This window comes from Bidens hawaiensis, unplaced genomic scaffold (assembly GCF_021521415.1).
Source record: "Bidens hawaiensis isolate Kalapana, Puna unplaced genomic scaffold, B.hawaiensis_p1.1 tig00009048_1, whole genome shotgun sequence".
Lineage (NCBI taxonomy): Eukaryota > Viridiplantae > Streptophyta > Magnoliopsida > Asterales > Asteraceae > Bidens > Bidens hawaiensis.
In genome coordinates, this window is record NW_027491662.1 from 19,435 (window position 1) to 41,747 (window position 22,313).

Consider the following 22,313-nt stretch of genomic DNA (forward strand, 5'->3'; position numbering starts at 1 on the left):
AGGCCCAACATCTACTGAATCAAGCGCTTAAAAACGAGGGTTTTGATAAACTGGTAGATCCAAGGCTAGGAAAGAATTACGTGCAAGTCAAAGTGTTCGGGATGATTGAAGGAGCTGCAGCCTGCATTCACCATTTAGCCCCAAAACGACCACATATGAGCCGGTTAATAGTTGTTTCGTTGAAACGTAATTATTAATTTTTGCGTGAAACGACCCAAAAAATGAAATGATTTGATTTGATTTGTGCAGGTGGTGAGATCCCTAGACTCTATAATTGAGTTCATAACAGATTTGTCAAACGGAATGAAACCAGGACGGAGTAATATATTTGACTCGAGAGAACACTTTGCACAGAAAAACTTCGATATGACTTGGAAAACGTTGTATAAATCAACATGCTCAATCGTTGAACATTTTTGTGAGATAATAGTATACAATGGTTCTATGGTAACTAATATAAAGTCAAAAGGAAATCATTAGTCTCATATTTGGCACGCGGATAGGATTGGTGACGGATCATAATGGTTTGGGGTCACTTGTTTGATATTGGTGTTTGTTTTTTCTTTATAAAGATAACAAGACGATTAATGGTCAACGAGGCATGTGGTGGGACAAATTTCGTGCAGGCAAGTTGAAGTACACACTTCCATATTTAATTGAATTCATATGCTCGAGTTGTTTGATTGACTTGCCTTCATGGAATGTACATTCAATATGTAGCAGGTATGAATGATATGTTTTAATCGAGTGCCCTTTATGGTTTTACTTTATAAAATGTTGTTTACTTATATAGTTGGTTGATGCAGGCATTAAATAATATAATTATTCAGCAAATTACTATATTTGCACCAGGTAGGTCTCCAAACTCTAATGGAATTAACCCTGGTAATGACTTTTTAGTCAAAGTGAAGTAATCTAGAAATCAGAATTGTCTACATTTAACATATCGGTCTAAATTTTTTGAAAGTCTGATCGTCTTATTCAAGTTATTTTGAAGTCAAACTTGATTTGTTTGACTTGGATGATATTTTTTTTTAAGTTTTGCTTCATTAAACATAATTACCTTTCCTATTTGTTCAGTCAAATACGTTAACCACTGGGGAATTTCCTATACTTTGGATCATAGTCATTGCAGCCCAAACTGTTGGGAGGTCATCCCTTGAAGTTTTGACCGGACTGCTAACATGTCTGGAAGATGAAAAAGACATTGAAACCATCACTGTGTAAAACACAAATTATGCAACCCACACACGTGTAATGGCTTTTGTTACTAATCTTCGCAAACCCCTGTTACTAATCTTCGCAAACCCCAGCATGTACTTTCAACTTTAACTGTCATGCAACTCCCCCGCAACGCGGGGGGGGCCTACTAGTTAACATTAAATTCATGGGATATTTTTATAAACACACCAAAACAATAATATCTTCTCATGTTTTTTATACGTGTGTTTAGCATGCGCTCAAAATTTTCAAATGGGACCCACCTTGTCAATAACTTGACAGCCACTGAGATAGATTCATCCATCTTTATGGGAGACAAATTCCCAAGATACATATGAATTCGTTATATTAGTCGTGTACAAATCTTGAGTTAATATACGCATCACCGGCTAATCATATCAATTCAAGTGAATCTCACAATTCCTTTGCAGATCCCGAAGTTTAATAAACACAAGAAAAAAGATAGACGTATCTTTTAAGACGTGATCACAAAAAGTATAGTTATCATTCTCCAATTGTTATCCACCCACTTTGCTCCAATGCATCCTATAATGTGCATTTACATCACACATATTCATAACACAGGTGCATTTAGTGTACGCTAATACCTTAACGTACGGTAGTTATGCGAGACACTCAAAGGCAAAAATATAAAAATGCTCAGAATTCGCTTACAAAACTTAAACGCTCAAAAAACAGCCTTTGTGAAAAAAAAAGTGAAAAATTGATCGATTAACCATCCAAAACTGTTTTTTTTGGTGAACAAATGATTGATTGGATATATATTGACGATTCCGAGATGTTTGGATGTGATTTCATGGATCGATTCGTGAAAAATGGATTCTCGTACGTAATGTACGTTAAGACATTATTGTATTGGATCTTTTCCCCTCATAACGTATACTACGGAGAAAATGCATCTTCTTCTACTATCTTCTTTTTTTTGGAACGGCAAATTTCATTAACAAAACTAGCAAGAAGCTAGAAACCGAACAAAAGAAAACAAGATTACAGCATAAAATTACACCAACCTTTCCACAACAAAGTTTTGAAAGACGAACGATATTTTTATCCACAGAAATCCCAACAATTTAATGTCCTCCACAGTTTTGACGAAACAAGCCGTCCTCTACCGTCTTCTAAATCACATAATACTTCAAGTTTAATAAAGTAATAAACTCCTAAATAAAAATAAAACAACAATAATAATCAAATTACATAATTAGCCTTGTCCACTAAAAAGACCAAAATACCCAGCAATGAGTAAATTGGATTGGATTTCAGATTTCTTATCCTATCATCTTTCTCATATCAATACTGTCCACACCACCACCAATCTCCACCACCACCACCACCACCAAATGGACGCTCTCTGCATTAACCCATCTCTCTCCACCCTCAAACTCCATCCCAAACTCCCACCTTCCCACCTCCGTTTCCGACCACCACACCACCACCCCTTTATTAATATTAATATTAATACTAACCCCTCCGTCTCCGTCTCCGCCACCACCATCCAAAACCCACAATCCGACTCCGACCCACCTCAATTCTCCACCTACGACCAAGACGAAACCTACGGCGAAGTCAAAACCATCATCGGAAGCAGAGCACTTGACTCCGCTACCGGAATGGAGTACTTAATCGAATGGGAAGACGACCACGCACCCACCTGGGTCCCAGCTAACTTAATCGCCGCTGACGTCATCGCAGAGTACGAAAGCCCATGGTGGACCGCCGTCAAGAAAGCCGAAGACCGCGCACTGAAGGAGCTAATCGATTCCGGCGACGGCCGGGATATTGACGCCGTCGATGCCGACGGCCGGACGGCGTTACTGTTCGTGGCCGGACTAGGGTCGGAGTCATGTGTTAGGATATTATTAGAGGCGGGTGCTGACGTCATGCACAGAGATAACGGTGGAGGGTTAACGGCGTTACATATGGCAGCGGGGTATGTGAGACCGGGTGTTGCGAAATTATTGGTGGAGTTTGGAGCGGACCCCGAGGCGGGGGATGATAGGGGACGGACGCCGTTGGATTTGGGGCGCGAGGTTTTAAATGCGACACCTAAGGGAAACCCGGTGCAATTTGCTAAAAGGTTAGGGTTGGAAAGTGTAATTAAGATATTAGAAGGGGCGGTATTCGAGTACGCGGAGGTGGAGGAGATCATGGAGAAGAGAGGTAAGGGGAGTAATCTCGAGTATTTGGTAAATTGGAAGGACGGCGGGGATAACGAGTGGATCAAGGCTCCGTTGATTGCGGAGGATTTGATTAAAGATTTTGAAGCTGGGTTTGAATACGCTGAGGCGGAGTGTTTGGTGGGGAGACGGGATGGGGAGGAAGGGAAGAGTGAGTATTTAGTTAAGTGGACGGATATAGAAGAAGCGACTTGGGAACCAGAAGAAAATGTTGATCCCGAGTTGATAAAGGCGTTTGAAAGTAGTGGTCGTGAAGGAGTCGAAGTTGGTTCTAGCACGACTCCGTTATCTAGTAATGGAATGGGTTGACAGATCGACGTGTCTTAGTACCATTGTTTTTTTTCGAAATTAGAATTACAAGAGTGGAATATTAGATTAATTGTATTTGGTGGTATTTTGTTAGTTACATGATAAAAGATTTGAATGGAAGCAACAAATGTATAAAAGGTTTTGTGAAGATGATTTTATTTTTAGTAGGTTAATCCAAAGATTCAAAATGGAGTAATTTTACATGATAAATCAAATAAATAGGTCCAAAATGTTGTTCTATGAATATACCTATAATGTTCGAAAGAACGAATTCATTTGCAATTTGATTAGGCGTACGCGTTTCTAGATTGTAAACCTTTTGCTTAAGTACGTGCTCGGCTAGTGAGTCGGTTTTACAAGCTCAAGTTCTGCTCAATTACTATTTTTTGATTAATTCATATACATTATTTTATTGTTTTTACGAGCCTAAGCTCAGCTCGAGGTCGTGTGCAATACCTTAAACGACTCAAAGCCTGGTTCGATCTTGGCTTCGCAATGTGAAATTAATACATAGACGTCCAAAGGAGTTTAAACTAAAAAATATGCTAGGCTCAACGCGCCTAAATAGTCTTCCAGTACTAGGCTCGAGCTCAGGCTTAGGCTCAAAACTAAACGAGGTTTACTTGAGGCTCGGGCTCGATAACACTCAGATCGTTTCAAGCTTTTTGCTTTTTAGCGATCCAATCTCGAGTAGCTCGCGAGCGGCTTGGGTCATTTGCATGACTAGGGCGATGATTCTGTAAATATTAGAGAAAAAAATTGTTGTTTTTAATGATCTTTTTGGTTAACTTTTAGAACAAAATCAGACAATTTAGATGGTGGCAACATTGATGAACCAGTTGTGGATGGAGATACTGCTCTTCAGCTTACCTGTCTTTATGGTCATCTGTCTTGTGTCCAGGTCAGCATTTCAAATATTTGACTATAGTCAACGGGTTTTGAGCGTTTGATCGTTTGGCTAACTATAAACATGAAATTTTTTCATGTAGTGAATGTTAAATTCTGGATCATAGCCACTTCATCATGCGGCCAGAGGGGAACATGAGGAGGTTGACAGGTTGTTCGACTTTTGCTTTCGATTGGGATGTCCCCTACCAAGACAAATGTTTATGGAAAGGTTGGTGTTTGATTTGTTTGAGGTTTGTGTTTTTTGATGTTTGTGGTCATGTGGTTAATATGTTACAACTTGAATTATAAAACAAGATTAGGCTTGTAAACGAACCAAACAGATATGAATGGAATTTGTTCATTCATTTTACCGAACACCCCAACAGATTTTTATTTCTTGCTCATGTTCGTTCATTAAGAAAATGTATGTGTTAATTTGTCGATATTCTAAATTAATGTATATGAACGAGCATAAACAGACAGGCATAATTGGAGAAAATGAAGCGTTTTTGTTCGTTTGTTAAGTCAATTACTGAAGACTTTGTTCTAAAATCTGTTCGGGTTGTTGCATGGTAGGCCAATTAGTATCGCTAATAACTAATAAATAAATCTAAATGAAAATGAAAATGTAAATGAATTTAAACGAATGAATATCAATTAACAAGCTTAAGACATGAGTTCATATACTTCTTTTGATTAAATGAACACAGCTTTTTGTTCATGTTTTCGTTTGTTAAATAAACGGTTCACTAGCGTCCGGTTAATTTACATGCCATACTTCAAAACACATTATTATTACTAGTAAAATTCACAACAAATCATTGGATGGGAGTGCCAAGTTATTTACAAACCGACAAAGCAGCATGCTAAATGCAGTGTCAAAGATAAACGACTTTACACGCACGGGAAATGAGAAATTTACTCATTTACATGTTATATTTGGTTACATATCTATGAGCAACAACCACTATTATGCATTGCAGCCTGGTGATCTGGTTTCTGCTGCATTATGTTTCTCTTCATTACCGTAGACCCTTCTTCCAGAAGACTTGGAACCTCCATTATCTGCAATATCAAACCTCACGAAAAGTTGGTGAATGTGTTTAAAAGATGTGAAAATACTGAGGGGATTAGGGGTACTAAGTTCACCTTTAATGCAAGCTCTTCAAAACATTTGTGTACATTTTGTTGAGTTCTAGCACTACATTCAAGAAAAATGCAACCGAGTTCTTTTGCAAGAGCAGCGCCTTCTTCCCTGCTCACAGATCTTTCTGATTCCTGAAATACAACTTAATATTAAATTTACAAAAATGGGGCATGGTAATATTTGCAAATCCAAATAACGACTGCTCGAGTTCTAGATAGGACCACTCTTTAGCAAAGTTACAAGAATGCATAAGCAACTGTATGCAGTGAGAGAGACGGTAAAACGCGTCTTATGTCTCAGATTTAAAGCAATATGTACAAAGTGTTCACACAGTTATCTGTTTAGAATTAGTTAATTGGATTGAAAAATGGAAGTGGGATCACAAGAAAGTCAACATTGAAAGAGAATCTTGAGCTTACTTTATCTACTTTATTCCCAACAAGCATCTTGATACAATCTTGATTGGTGGAATAAAGATCCACTTCTTTAGCCCATATTTCAGACAAGTTTGTGAATGTTTCTCTTTTTGTAACATCATAAACTGTAACACATGCAGTCTTTTATTAATATTTCATTAAATAAGCTTGAAAGAACATGCGGTTATATCAACATCCAAGCTAAATTATATAGTTCTTGAATATGTGGTTTTGGATATATATAACAATAACGATCGCGTACCAAGAATTATCCCTTGGGCACCTCTAAAGTAAGAGCTTGTCAATGTCCTAAATCTCTCCTGTCCAGCTGCAACAAACATCATTAGTTCACATATCAGAAACCCTTTATGAAATAACCGTATGCAAACGTAAAGCAATGACTAATATATTGCAGCAATTTAAAATAATGTTGGGGACTATTATTATTATTACTGGTAATCCATACCTGTGTCCCATATTTTAAGTTTTACTCTTTTCCCAGCAACGGTTAACTGTTTGATTTTAAAGTCAACGCCTGGTCAACAGATATATGTCAACTGTATTAGCAGAACGCACGAATATAACATGTCAATGTCATTATGTCTGATGATGGTCAGATGCACTTAATACTATCTACAAGATCCTAAGTTTAAGCTATACCCTCCACTCACATCAAGCCCCCTTGTAAACTTAACGACTGATACAACTTTCAGCCGAGAAGACAGGGAGACTGTTTTAACAATAATTAATATTGCACGGACGCGTCTAAAGAAACACCCATGACACTCACCATTGATATGTTGACAAATTAAAAATGGTCATGTGGTCTCGTGGGCCGTATGAGGGGCAAACCATATGGCCTATATGATGTGACACTTACAAAGTCATCACGTGTATCGTCCTATCACATGAGCCGTATGAAGTGACAAGACTGACAGACTCTTATGTAGACTTGATTAGAAATCATATGACTTGTATGATGTGACATGAATTACACTTCTACGACAGTAGCCCCTATTACAGAACTATGCGGGCCGCATAACGCATTTGAGTTATTTATGTTACACAATAAAAGCAAAAGTAAAATCGCTATCAATTCTTGGTTGATGAATATATATATATATGTTTTCCATTTTGAAAGAAAGAGTTTATGAAACCGCATTTCATAAGAAAACACATATACAAACTGTTACACTACTGTACGGATTGAAGGAAAGAATGAATATAGTAGAAGAGAGTTAATAATTACCGATAGTAGGTGGTAGATGATGATCGTCGTCAACATTAGCATTTGAATAGTTAATGAAAGTGAGGAGAAGACTACTTTTGCCGACACCGGAATCTCCGATGAGGAAGATCTTGAATGACAAAGCATACGACCAACTCATTTTACTCTATATATTTTTCAACAAACAAATAAATCAGTGTAACAGAATATGCACAAATAAATGGCAGCAGCAAATGTAACAAACTGTACTCTGATGATAAATTAAGATTCTATATAGAGAATGGGTAAGCGAGCAACAAGCTGCGCCGCTATCCCCTTTTGAATCGCAAAGCCTATTCTACTAAATATAAATCCTTGGTTCCTCGGGCTCTGCGAGTCGCTGTGGACCACCTTCTGCACCCGCTCCAAGAAGCGAACCGCCTCGGGAGCTAGGGATCCAAAAGTGTCGAAGGCAAATGGAATGAACACGTGCTGATTCTCCAAACACGATGTCTCATGCTTAGCAACCTTCCTAGACTCCGCTCTCAAAACCGCCTGTCCCGGTACGAAGCCACTGTCTCTCAGCCCCACCAACGGGGACACCCCAGTGAGGTCAACACACGCATGCTTACCCCCTGCCCAGCCAAACATAAGAACATCCGCAGTGTCGTCGGATGGGGGGAGAGGGGGGATATGATTGGCTGCTTTATTTTATTTTTTTAATATAAAAAATATTAATGAGAAAATTATTTGAATATGTTCCATTCACAACACCCATTTAAGCCAAAAAGCTCCTATGATGACCTGGTACCACATGGTGAAAAACGTTCTCATAGAGGCTCCATTCACTACACACGGTCTAACGTTTAAAGGAGTAATTTTGCTATTTATAATAGTTATAAAAATTTTGGATTCTACTTGATGATAGATCATTCTCATCAATTTTAAAACCTTGTGTATCATGTAAACATGATAAAGTAGTGTTCAAGTTCCGTAATCGTTTTATTAAGATCTTACACTTTTAACATTCATAAATAAAAATAATCAATAAAACAATATCGAAACTTTAATTGGTTTTATTTAGGAAAAAAAAAGTCCAATTAAATTTGATGAATCAATACTGACATTTATTATTCTATGATTTTTTTTTTAAAAAAAAAAACACCTTACAAATTTAAATTTTATAAACTTTTTATCATGATAATATTTTGGTGTCTCATCTTATTATGTAAATTTGGTTGTCACGGTAAATAGTTATCATGTTTTTTTCTTTGATTCAATTTAATACTAAAAATCTGTCAATGACATTATATTGGATCATAAAAATGTCTTATTAATTAATTGTTTTGCTAATATTGAATTTGGATTATATATTAATTAAGCAGTGTTTGGTAAGCATGCAACCCTAGAAAGGATAAGAATGTAGCATTTGTGCATAAGTTTGAATGTGACTTAATCCTAAAACTCTTGATTTGATTAATCATAAACCAAACAAAACCCCAAGAGCAAAAATGTACTTTTCAAATGAATAGACGTTACATCCTTTGATCCAAAGAATGTCATTCTATCTAATACAAACAAATAAATGCACTTTTTTCCTTAATAAATAGAAATCAAACATATTAAAAGGTTCAAAAAAAATAAAAGAAGCACAAAATGAGCATGGGTAGGTTATAATAGCCTCCTAGGGGAAAAGCCCACAGGCTCAAAGGGAAAGGAGAGTTATGATGTTACTGTAAAAAGCCATGTAGGGCTTACCAAATTAATTGCCTTTGACTGAAATGGGGCTCAACTTTAAACCATATTTCCAATGTGGGTCACCCTCTGTTCTAGACTTTTAGTTGGATGTACCTTTGTTTTTTATCCGGGATTACAATCGTATCGAGTTCGTGGCTTAGCAGGTTGATATGTTGAACCTGAACAAAACTTGTATGTTTATTTGTGTCAAAGACATTAATTCTAACACAAACACACTTAAAATCATAGAATCTAAACACTATTTAACTTATTTATCTAAATGAGTTGATATGTTATAATGATATGTATCGATTAATCTCCTCGTGCGTATGTGCCACAATCTGATGAGGAGTTGATCCAAGAGTTAGCAGACTCTTATATGGACCAACTAAGGGCCAAACGGGCCCAAACTTAAAAAGGGAGTAACTTAGACTACAGTGAAATTACATGGACCGTTACAAGTCAACGGAAAGGTCTTGATGAGTTCGACCTTGTGGCAAACCACGGAGTTGTCAGGCTCAAGATCCATCGTTTAAGCCTCCGAGTTCACCCAATAAAACTTTTCGATCAAGATTCGGAACACTCAACTTTCCATAAATAAGTTAACACGTTTTCTAGCAGTCACCAGATTTAGACTGTCATTTAATATTCTTTTTTTACAATCCCAATTGTTATTTTGTAATTTTGAAATTTGGCATACTCGCCAATATTAGAAATCACTATATAAAGAGGCCTCTTATGATGGTTTAGTCATTCGGAAAGTTAATAAAAAACACTTTTTAAGAATTACTTTCTCTGCTTATTTTATCGCCGCTTCCACTCAGCATTACGATCCCACTCATATTTATCTTTATTAGTGGTTTCTTGTTCTTGATTGTACATTTAGTTTGTTTTTGATTTAAAGTTCAAGGAACACCACTCATCTACTTACTATATGACTTCCTTCTTATTTCTTTGGTCACTTTGATCGAGAACCGCATAATATAAATGGATTCTAAACGTGTTAAAAGGTTCATCAACGGGTGGATAGGTTGTAATATATGGTTAAGCAAGTCATAAACAGGTTGCCAGGTTTAACATTGCTAACAATAATCAAACTGGTTAAGCATATCAAACCAAACATTACCTGTATATTAAACATGCTAGAAATGAGAACCAAAAGGTCCAAAACCATATTTTACTTTCATGCCATGTTTCTTCTAGTGTATGGTAATGAACCCCTAGTTTTTTTTTTCAAGGATATTAACACACATAACAAAATAAATAAAAACAGCATGAAAGAAGAAATAACAATCTGTATTCAATAGTTAGGTTTAAGAACCGATATGTTACAAAATTCATAATATCCACTTTCCATACCTCGCAATGCATGTTGGTAGCCGGATGTTGCAATGCAGAACAGTTTTAGTTCGCTGCACCATTTTGAGGGAATACCTTCTGGATAAACTGGAGAAAGCGTTGCGAGTAAAACGTGGGGTCCACAGCCGATATGGAAACGGAATCAAATTGAAATGATTTATATTTATGTTCAATCTTCTTTGTTATATTGTATTCTTGTAATATGTCAATGATACCCAGGTATAATACGACGTCATATACCTCGTGAAACATTTGTTTTTCTTCTTCTCCGGGAAGGAGCTCAGCTCTTGCTGGCATGTTCACCCCTAGCTGTATTTGCAACCTGCCATAATAATTTGAGAAAATAATTAAATAAAACAGAGCCATGATTAATTACCAAAAAGACAACTAGGAAACTAGTTATGGCAATCTCGGATGCCATTACCATACGGTACCCACCACCGCCACCGTCTTAGTCACCACTAGCCATCAGAAAAACAAATATAGCGAACTATATTGGTACTTTTTTTAAATTGACCCGTTTGACCACAACTCATTTTGACCGCCAGCCATGAATCCATCACTATACCAAGCAAATTACGGGCATTCTATGCGTTCATTTTGCTACGATTAATAGCGACTTATCTTTCTATATAAGTATAATAAATTTTATTACACATAATAGATATCATTCTATATAATTATAAGAACAATAACTAAATAATATATATAATTTTGTATTTCTAAAGTTAAAACTATAAGTATATATAAATTAAAAAAAAACAATTACATATGTTTATATAAATCAAATAAATGATTAAAATAATAAACAAGCAACCGAGCCAAGAATAGATCAAGCTTGAAAGCTTGTTCACTCACGAGCCGAGCTCAAGCTTGAGCTCTGTTAAGTTAAACAGGTCAAGCTTAGCTGGCCTGTTAACATCCCTACCTGTGACATATTTTTGTATGCTAAATTTCTTGTCTAATTTCTTATAGTGGTCCAAAATGGAATGATATTTTGTTAAGAGTTTTTGTTGTGTTCAAACCATGACCTCACCAACATTAACTCTTTTTTTCAAAAAGATTAAAACAGGCTGGATTGGGCTGGAGCCGCTGGACCAACCAGCAAACACATTTTGCTATCATTTTATTTGATATTTTATACATATTTAAGTGCAAAGGTTATTTAAAGCCCATCTTAGTGCAAGAATAATGAAATAGCATTAGTAATAAGAGATTTAGTAGGTTTTAATGTTTTATGCATGTTTATACACTTTAAAGATCAACACATTTGACCTTCTTTCTTTTTTAATTAAATCATTTAGCTTACTTATTGGACCTGCTAGAGATTAAATATAACCTAAATTTATTCATAAATGCATAACAAATTGCCAGCCTACTAATTTATGATACCTTGCTGTGCCAGGGAGAAGGAGATCCACTTCTACATCACCAGTAGCTGATGACCTCAGACGGCTTCCTCGTATGTGTGAGCCCACAACAACACTACCATCTTCAGATCCACGTGGCACCAAAACAAGACCTTGTGGTGATATCTCATCCTCCATAGATTCTGCAGTTAAGCCAACAAAACAAATTAGGAATTGTATTTTTTTATGCTTTAAAGTGCAGAAATCTTATGTCAAACTGAAAGATACAAACACCTTCTTCTGCAACTATTCCCAGTCCATCTGTTCTAACACTTTGATTGTGAGACATCAATGATTTCAAGTGCTGAGGAGCTCGATAGTGAACACCAAGCAAAAGGCTGTAATCCATAATATTTTGAGCTTCTAGAAAGTTACTATCGATTTCAATTTGACTGCATATATAAAGACAAATATGGTCATGTGGTCTTACGTTTCAACGGTAATACAACACTATTATTGAAGCGAAATTCATTGATACTTAAAGAACCAGTTGTGGCCAATAGAAATTGTAAAACAGTACTTACTTTAACAGAGCACTGCGCCAGGAAGGTTCCAGATAAAAACAGTAGTTCAAATCAAGATCTTTGAGTATTGTGTTTTCATCTATTTCAACCTTGTCAGCAGACCGCCCGAGTGACGAACCCTTTAAATCAAATCTTCTATGAATCCTTAATTCTGTGCAGAACATATTTCCCATCACTACAAACCGGAACTGAAATAATCATATAAATTGTATCAGGGGTGCCAAGACAAAAATACAATACTATAAGGTTTCTTGTTGATGAAAGTAAAACACAATGTTACCTTTTGACCACTTGATGGTTTTATTCTGTGGAGACCAAAAAATTTAGTTATCAGTGTGTTTTCATATGTCCGCACATGACTGTGATAGTCCGGCAACATCCGCAGAAGAACCTAGAACTTAACACAAGTTAGAGGATCCCTAGACACAGCCGACTAAAGCTATATGTTGCTTGTACGGTTCTTGCAATTCTCTACTTATAAGTAGTTATGTATTGAACGCACAACCCAGGAGGTTATGTAACACACCAGAGTTGAATTTAAAGGTCTAGAGACAAAATCTCATACATGTGCTCAGAAAACATCAAAAGCAAAGTCTCTCATAGATGTGCTCGAAGAACATCAAGAATTCACAAGCAAAAAAAAAATGAAAAAAAAAAGAAACAGATCACACTTATGTGAAACCATATAAAACTAGACACAAATATCAGGCAAAATTAGGTCGTTGGGTAACAGCTCAAAACGGGTAATGTCGACAGTCAATGGTCGGGTTGGATTGGCCAACACACCTTTTGTCTAAAAGATTTACACTGCAGTGTCAAATATGATTGCAAAAGTTATATTATTTCACGAGTTACAAAGAATATAACTTTAAAAAATAAATTAGGGAAATTATGCATTAAAAAAACTCTTTTAAGAAACTTTGGAAATATTCAACCAGATAGAGATTAAACATAACCTGAATCAACCGGTTCATATAATGTGGTTACCTGCACTTCAGATTTTCTCAAAGTCTTAATCATGAAACGATCATCTTGGGACAGGAAAAAGACACTGCCACTTTTCCCGGGAGACGAAAGTTCTCTAAGAGCATCATTGCCACAAATAGACATCATGTAGTCAGCAGCATCAATCTTAAACATCTCTCTCAAGTTCCTGGTGTATTTAAAAAAATCATTTCAGAATTGGAAAATGATTTGTGCATGACAGAAAAAAACTAATGCAACTAGATGGTGTTCCAAACCTTTTGCTATCGTATAAAAATACTTAACGACCAACCTGAATACCATTGGACAGTAATCCTTCCACTTAAAATCTTCAGACTGATGAGTAGGTGTCAGTTGAGACCCTTCTTTAGGGAATTGCATCCAGAAGCTAGCTCTAGGCCCAAAATCTGATGCCCGGACTTCACGTTTTTGTATTGGTGTTATTTTCCCGACGGTATACCTAATCACATTTTTTAAAACTTCAATCTTCATCGGCTCAGTATAAAAGATGTAAAATAGTAATAAACCATAATATGTACCTGATCCCAAGTTGTAAACTGAGCATTAAATCATAACTTCTGTGACCCTTAATAATGGCTTCACCGGGCCTGTTAACCTCTTTAACTAACTTCCTCTGTCTTCTCATTTCTCGTTTAGAACCGGTACTGTCAACCACAAGCTCACTGATTAAAATCCCTTGCATATATTCTCTTTCAAGAATTGGAGTTTTAGTATCATCCTCCATACCAGAATCAGACATCAAAGATGCCAAATCATTTCCCATAACTTTCTCAATAGCAACTTCTAAACTCCATCTTCTTTCCAAAGAAACATTTTTATTACGCGCGTCATCCAAATTCAAAATATTATCTTTTGAAAACTTTTCAGATGAATTACTGTTAGACGATCGGCCACCACCGATTTTAAACAGTCCCATATCGATCGAAGACGCGTGCTGAATACGTGACACTTGCTTAAACTTTTGTAAGTCAGATAACAAACCTCGTTTTCTCAAAGCTTGAAGGTATAGCTCTTGTCGAGCTGGCAGCCGACACCCGTTTGGATAAAACGTGCCTTTTCCATCTTTTAACCCCAATGTCCACGTGCCGACATAACGACCGCCATCACACCATGTATACGCACCAAAACCGTGCATAACACCATTAGACCAACTACCTTCATAGCAATAACCGTTAGTCCATGTAAACACACCTTTACCCGACATCTTCCCGGCTTTCATATTACCCGAATACTCATTCCCGTTAGCCCACGAATACTTACCAGGCCCATCTGGTGAACCCTGAATCCAAGACCCTTCAAACACATCTCCATTAGGAAACGTTTGATAACCCAACCCATGTTTTCGGCTCAACCGCCACCGACCTTTATAAACTAGTTTATCAGCTCGTATGTATGTCCCGGTTCCTTGCATATAACCACCAGAAAAGTCCCCTTCATATTTAGCCCCTGATGGCCAATGAAGTTTCCCATACCCGTGCCAGATTCCACGTCTCCATTCACCATCATACTTGCAGCCATTTGACCAAACATACATTCCCGACCCATGGGGTACGTTTCCACGAAGAAAACCGGAGTAAAACTCCCCGTTCTGGAGCTTAAGTTCTCCAAACTGGGTGACGATTTCAATCGAAGACCGCGAGGATTCTCCATTTGCGAAATCGAGCGATCGTGTTCTGTTTGAAAATGATAGTGTCGGTTCAGTGCTGTTGTCCGCTATGGCCACAGGGCCAGACATGCATAATGTCTAGAGGTTATTCAGTACCTTCAATGTTTGGTGTGTAACCCTAATTAATATATTCAAAACAAAATCAATTAAATAAATAAAACAGAAAATACACATAGAAAGTCATAATAACATCTATAATAATCTCTCAAAGAGAGATTCAGATCCATGAAGCAACATGTAGGTTGTTGAAGTACAAGTTTATAAGCATAGAGTACAAGGTGTTGAAATGAAATGACTAGTTTACAGACATAGAAAACCTAAATCAAATACTTACACACATATTCTATTAATTAATAATCATGAAGTATAGCGTGAATTAAACTCAAATTCAAACAACAGCAGCTGCAGTTGCAATTAGTTTCATGAAAAGTCAACTAATGAAGCATATATTATTGTTTGTTCACCACAGCTTCATTCAGTTCAGCCACATATATACCAAAAGATATATATCAGATTGATGAACAGCAACATTACAGAGTAATGATTAAAATGATAATATCGTAGCGCAGATATAATCACAAAAGTAGAAATACGTATACGTATAGTTTTAGAGAGAGATTGTATACCGGAAAATAGTAGAGAGAGAGGTAAAAGGAGAGTTTGATAGATTCTGTAATGAATTGAAGTGCGGTTGAGGTTGACTATTTATATATGGAGCGGATTTAAAGTAATACATACACTTTTCAAAATGTTACTTCCAGTTTCTACTCTCTTTTTTTTAGCCTCTTGCCTTTTTACCGGTAGCACTTGTTTAATATTTCTTTATGCTATACTAGTTTTTATCTTTTATTATTACGGGGTTATTTTACATTATTCGTGTTTTATATTTATCTATTTTTTTGGATTTTAATTTTATTTATTATAAGAAAGTTAATAATATACTTAGGATTTGATAATAAAATGGTTTTACTAATAGATGAGAGGTTATACCCGGTTAAAAAGCTATATGGGTTTAGTGAAACCCATGATCCGCTTATTTTTTTATTATAATATTGTTTCTTAATCATAAATAATATCTTTTTAAAAAAATAATAAATCGGTTATTAATTTTTAGGTTATCCCTATTTTATATGATTTTCATATCAAATATTTGATGAGATTAATTTTTAGTATAATGAGATGTTATAACTCGTTTAAGGGTTATTTAGGTTTGGTTAGACCCATTCCCATGAACTCGGGTCAAATGCATGAAAAACCTTCATTTAAGAATAAAACAATCTAATAGATTGAGATAATTTTATGAATGTTTCGTTTATATATACCTAAGATTCAAAGGAGAGGTGCACAAATATGGTGTCTTGGTAACCGGAATCTAAGATACGCTTCTGGATATGGTATGATAAGGTTTTTGTCGGGTTCTTATTGGTTTTTGACCGGTAACTGTGAAACTAGTTCCGGTGAGCTAGGGTTTGGGAACAATCTTTCTAAGAGCCAAAATTCGGTTCGTATCCCTGGGTCAGGTAGGATTGGGTTCGGTTATGGGTCGAGTCCAAAACCGGGTTTTTTTGCCTACCTCTAATTCAAACTATAATTTTTGTTTGGATAATTAAATGTAATTAATTACACTCCTAACATTTAATCGTGTTGTCAAACACAATCGGTAACATTCTGACTAAGATAAAAACTAATGTTATAGTCATATTTTATTTAAGATTTACATATTCACATATTATTTTTTCGTCTAATTTAGACAAAATCTACATTTATTTTAGGCATCCATACCGAAGTAAAATGGTTGTCTAATAACTTGACCATCACGGAGAGTTGTTGAGCATAGTCCAATGACGTCCAAGTGTCTTAGGTGGTGGACACTTATGACCTATGCCCATTCTTATAGTGTTTGAGGGGTGCCACGCTCAAATTAGGCACGACCCATATCAGAATTTTACTTTATACTCCATGTAAATGTGATGACTACTTATTAACTATACCACATAAATCTTGTGTGTTATCTACTTTTCTCTGTGTTTCTTCAATGTAATTATGTGTTTTACTATCTTAATCAATAATCAAACCATTTGTTAGGTTTAAACATATGACCATCACTCATCATTACAATTTTAAGTAGAAAATTACCAAACTTTATAAATACATTTATATGTTGATTTAACCATGATATCTAAGACGGATATATTAACACACAAGGATATCGTTAATTTTATGTCTTTCATTGTATTTATCTATCGTAATCTACAACTATTTATGTGGTTTGTTTATTTTCTTACAATTTGATTCTTTATCGTGTCCATATACATTTTTTTATCTCTAGATATTAGAGAAATGAAAAACAAAATTGAAGTCGTAATCAAAATGTTGTCATTCCTTTTGAATTCCTCCTAAAAGACAGCTTGAATTAATCAAATAAATGTCGGTTTGCATCTAGCTTTAAATTAATCATTTGATTACAATTGAATTTAATAGTTAACAAAAATATGTTTTATTTCCAACTCTGCTATTGGATATTTGAATGGATTCTTTTGTCCAGGTACGTACGTCGGTTTTTTATTATATTTAATTGTAAGGCCCCGAACCCGGTGACCCTATTTTAGCGTCGGATTTACTCATAAACACAGTTCTTCAAATCAGAGTTTATTAAAACTTTTCGCGGAATATAAAACATTAATCATTTGTTACAAAACATTAAATCTTTTCTTTGATACCATAACACAAAACTTTATATTTAAAACATCTTTACTTCTTTCTTCAGATGCCAGCCGTTCAATCCATGCCGTGTGTCATCCTCATGCTAACTCTATAATCAGCTCACCTGCGTGCATACTAAAAGTCAGCTACGCTGAGTGAGTTCTAGTTAATCGAATGCCATACAATACATACACATACATACATATCTGTAGATACATATCCATACTTCACTAGTTGCCCTTCTGTTCTACCTACATACTTGCTACCATACATACAATTTATTCCCATATATTTCTTCCCGTATCCGAATACACATATTATTATCTTAACCTCGTATAAATATCCATAGGAGGATCGTCACGTAATATCTATTAAAAGAACCATTACCATTACCATACTATATATAATTTCCATAGGAGGAACACTCTGTATACCTTCCATAGACGGAACACTTTACTATCCATAGAAGGAACACTATACTTTCCATAGAAGGAATCCTATACTTTCCATTGAAGGAACACTATACTTTCCATAGAAGGAACACTATACTTTCCATTGAAGGAACCCTATACTTTCCATTGAAGGAACACTATACTTTCCATAGGAGGAACACTATCTATAAGTTGTTATTTATTATCCATGTAAGGAGCTAATCACTTCTCTCGACGATACGTGCAATATCCGAAGATCGTTCACGTACCGTCAAGCAATCAATCGTATCTATCACATATACCATACACGACATACACATAAAATTATGTCCTTTCATTCATACTTTCTTACTTCCATACTTTCTTACTTTCTTTGTATTAACTTACTTTCATATCTTACGTTATAAAGAGCATTACGCCCTACATTCCTCGAGTATTACTAGGGCTCGGAACCCTCTTCGTAACCATACAACCATACGTTATCATTTCTTTCTTTTATTATCTCTGTTATATTCATACACATAAACATACATAACATACCTACCTTATTCTTAGCGCTGCAACCTGACAGTACGTGCAATATCCGAAGATCGTTCACGTACCATCAAGCAATCATTCATACATTTCACATTATCCATATAAGGCATACACTTATCTCTTAGGATAAGTGTATTAACAAACATATTGAGTATGCACACAGCCCCGAAAACATAACACATAAATGGGGCTAGAAACTCACCTGAACTCTGCTTCTTTTTCTGATAGCTGCAAATCCCTTCTTTAACTGAGCTCGGCTGACTGAACAAGTTACACGTATCAATTAACTATCACTTCTCATAATGTATTTCTATCTTCATATGACCCACAACGAACGGGGGTCCGGGGGCAGCGCCCCTGGCAGCGGGGTCTAGGGGCGGCAGCCCCTAGCAGGGTCCAAGGGGCAGAGCCCCTGGCTGGGGTCGAGCTGCCAGGTCAGCTTGGAAAAATTTTATTTCCATTAACTGTCTTAACACATTTTTCATTAGGTTTTTAATTTATTTTCTAAACGAACTTCACTTCAGGCGAAGTTAAACCTTAGGCGAACTTGGCTTCAGGCGAAGTTATCCTTAGGCGAACTTGGCTTCAGGCGAAGTTATCCTTAGGCGAACTTGGCTTCAGGCGAAGTTATCCTTAGGCGAACTTGGCCGTAGGCGAAGTTATCCTTAGGCGAAGTTACGCTTGAAGGCGAAGTTACGCTTGAAGGCGAAGTTTATCAGGCGAACTTAATCTTGCAGGCGAAGTTATCGCGCTGCAGATCTGTTTGCCCATAAATCCTTCGTTTCTTAGCCAAATAACTCGATTTTGGTACCCACGGAATCGTATGATCGGCGCCTACAAATCCCAACCATCAAATCGGCCTAAAATCGACGTTTTAGGGGTCCGATTTGGGCAGTTTGGGTTTCGGGTCCGGTTAACCCATCCAATCCTAACCATTTTCAGTAATATTAGCTTTGTTGGATTTGTTCTTACCTTACCAACTCAGATCTATCAACAAAATCTCGGGTCTCGGCTTCGAATCTTGATCGGTTAGAATGTGTGTGTTTAGGAGAGTGGGGGAAAATGAAGATATTTTGGGATTTTGGGGGTATTTATATCCCTGAAATCCCATTCTCATTTAACCCATCTCAATTAATCCAAATCCATAACCAACGTCCATTACCCGACACTAGCCCGACCCATACCAACTCCTACTCTTTTATTTATTTCCAGATAACCCGAGTAAACTTTCCCTCTATTATTAAGTAATATAGTTAATATTATCTTGAAATTTCGGGATGTTACATTAATTAATAATAATCTTATTCCTTGCGCAAGAAACCAAATTTGTACATGATTGTAAACATTTTTACATGTTTAACGTATTAGATACGACGCATTTAATACAAATATCAAACATGGATATAACTCGTTTAAGTACTTTATATCTCACTAGGTTATTGACCCGTGGACGCCATTGGTGGAAAAATATAAATCATGTAACATCCACACGTTTCTAGCATCAACTAATATATAAATCATGTAAAAACATAACATTCAACTAAAATAACATCCATTTTACAATTATAAATTAGTAAATAGTTTCTTATAAACCACATTTGTAGTTTTATTTGTAACTTTGCATTCCTTGTCTAATATAAGCATTTTAACACCGTCTCTGCTCTTCACTATTGATAAAACCACATATAGTTGACCATGTGTACTTGTGTAGACACCGGTAATCGTAGGTATATGTCAACTCTTGCTAGTGATTGGCATCGACTTTTATTAATGGTCATTGCAAAACAATCCGCAACAGGAAACTGTCTTCGTTTCAATATGAATGACAGTTTCTTATCTGAAGGAGTTAGACCACTACGAGTTATATAAGTACGAAACTCAATGTTAGTACCTGAAATAACATTTACTTCGATAAAACGCATCCCCAAGTTAATTACTTGTAATCTGGTTTCGTTGCATAAACCGTTCTTCTTATCAATATTCCTTAGTAACATTATTGGCACACCAACTTTTAGAACCAATCTATGATGAGGCATACTAGACATCTTTAAACCATTTAGAAAATCCGGTGAGTGTAATTCTAGATCGAAACCAGGACTAACGCTATCAGACTTGTCAATACTATCAAAACTGAGATATTTAACTTTTTCTTCGGGAAACAAAAACAAAAATTTGTCATTAATATCTTGGACAACCTCATTTAAAGGTGCAAGTGTGGCCCTTTCTTGAAAATATGAAATATCATTAAATTTTCTATAATGCTGGATATACAAAATCAATCAGATCAGAAATAGGATCGGACGAATCACAAATAAAAAGATCATATGGTATATCTATAATGGCGTTGTTGTATTTATAAATAATGAAAAGCGAATGTTGTATTTATAAGTAAATGATAATTTTATATGAATTATAAGACAGCATGGCTTATTTGAATCAAATACAAAAACATACAAAGATTAACAATGATAAATGAAAAATTAGAATATTTTATAACTTATATCATGAGTACAAATAATAAGCAAACAAAGAAATTAGTCTCTAAATCAACAAAACAATTTTACAATTTTGATTCAACAAAACTTCTATCTCAATGTTGATTCAAAATATGAACTTTATTTAAGACATTTGTTACACATCAATAACCGTAATGTTTATTACTCTAAGATAGTACCCGTGTTTATTTACACATCAATTTAAATATTTGTTGCATATCAATGTTAAAAGATGAACAATATCTAAGACATTTCTTTTTATAAGTATATTTTAAATTTATTTTACAAAACAAACTGTTATGATAATCTAAAACCTAAATTTAGTCTTTCATAATACTATAATTAATTAATTGATCTTCAAAATAAAGTCTTAATCAATATATTAATTTTTATTCAAGTATAGTTGGCATATAGTTAATTCCTAATATATATCATTTAAGAAATTAGGCAAAATTTCTCATCCATTTTTTATAACTCCTTTGTGGATCAGTTATGTTAAATAGTTATTGAATACATATAATAATAATAATAATAATAATAATAACAATAATAATAATAATAATCTAATATTGTTTTAATAGATTGTGTTCTGTAAATGTATTGTTTTACCCATTTACACAAATTGCATCTACTCGAGAGATTAAATTTTTCGCCATATTTCGTGCATGCTAATTTGGTGGTGATGAAAATAGAAATTTAGTTTTGTTAAAACATAAATATATGATCAACTATATGTTGCTTTATCACGAGTGAAGAGTAAATACGGTGTTAAAATGCTCATATTAGACAATGAATGAAAATTACAAATAAAACTACAAATGTCGTTTATAATGAACTATTTTGTAATTTATGAAATTCTCATTTTTAATCTATCTAATGATTGTAAAATGCATGTTATTTTCGTTTGAAAGTTATGTTTAATAAAGTTTTTATTTTGTTACCGACTTTATTAACAATTGTATATCATCTTCTAGTCTCCACATGTATGTAACATCCTAAAATTTATAATTTTGAATAAAGAAAGTTATGTTAGTGATTTCGCGTTTTTAATTATTAATATC

General features: G+C 35.3%; 2 protein-coding genes and 1 pseudogene across 2 annotated transcripts; 1 reads left to right on the plus strand and 2 right to left on the minus strand.

Annotated features, from left to right (window-relative positions):
• Positions 1 to 2,496: 2,496 nt before the first annotated feature.
• Positions 2,497 to 3,731, plus strand: LOC143530886 (signal recognition particle 43 kDa protein, chloroplastic pseudogene; annotated as a pseudogene).
• A 1,706-nt stretch (positions 3,732 to 5,437) lies between these two features.
• On the minus strand, positions 5,438 to 7,567 carry LOC143530887 (ras-related protein RABC2a-like). The gene is made up of 6 exons (XM_077026302.1): positions 7,429 to 7,567; positions 6,646 to 6,714; positions 6,442 to 6,507; positions 6,183 to 6,304; positions 5,766 to 5,894; positions 5,438 to 5,681 (listed from the first exon to the last, which is right to left on the minus strand). Exons 1-6 carry the CDS (start codon positions 7,565 to 7,567, stop codon positions 5,568 to 5,570), a joined length of 639 nt encoding a protein of 212 aa, XP_076882417.1. The 3' UTR covers positions 5,438 to 5,567.
• Positions 7,568 to 10,451: 2,884 nt separating this feature from the next.
• On the minus strand, positions 10,452 to 15,784 carry LOC143530890 (phosphatidylinositol 4-phosphate 5-kinase 9-like). Its single transcript, XM_077026304.1, has 9 exons — positions 15,713 to 15,784; positions 13,939 to 15,204; positions 13,692 to 13,859; positions 13,403 to 13,568; positions 12,696 to 12,806; positions 12,416 to 12,603; positions 12,126 to 12,283; positions 11,875 to 12,034; positions 10,452 to 10,804 (listed from the first exon to the last, which is right to left on the minus strand). The coding sequence occupies exons 2-9, from the start codon at positions 15,153 to 15,155 to the stop codon at positions 10,528 to 10,530; spliced, it is 2,445 nt and encodes an 814-aa protein (XP_076882419.1). The 5' UTR covers positions 15,156 to 15,204; positions 15,713 to 15,784; the 3' UTR covers positions 10,452 to 10,527.
• Positions 15,785 to 22,313: the final 6,529 nt, after the last annotated feature.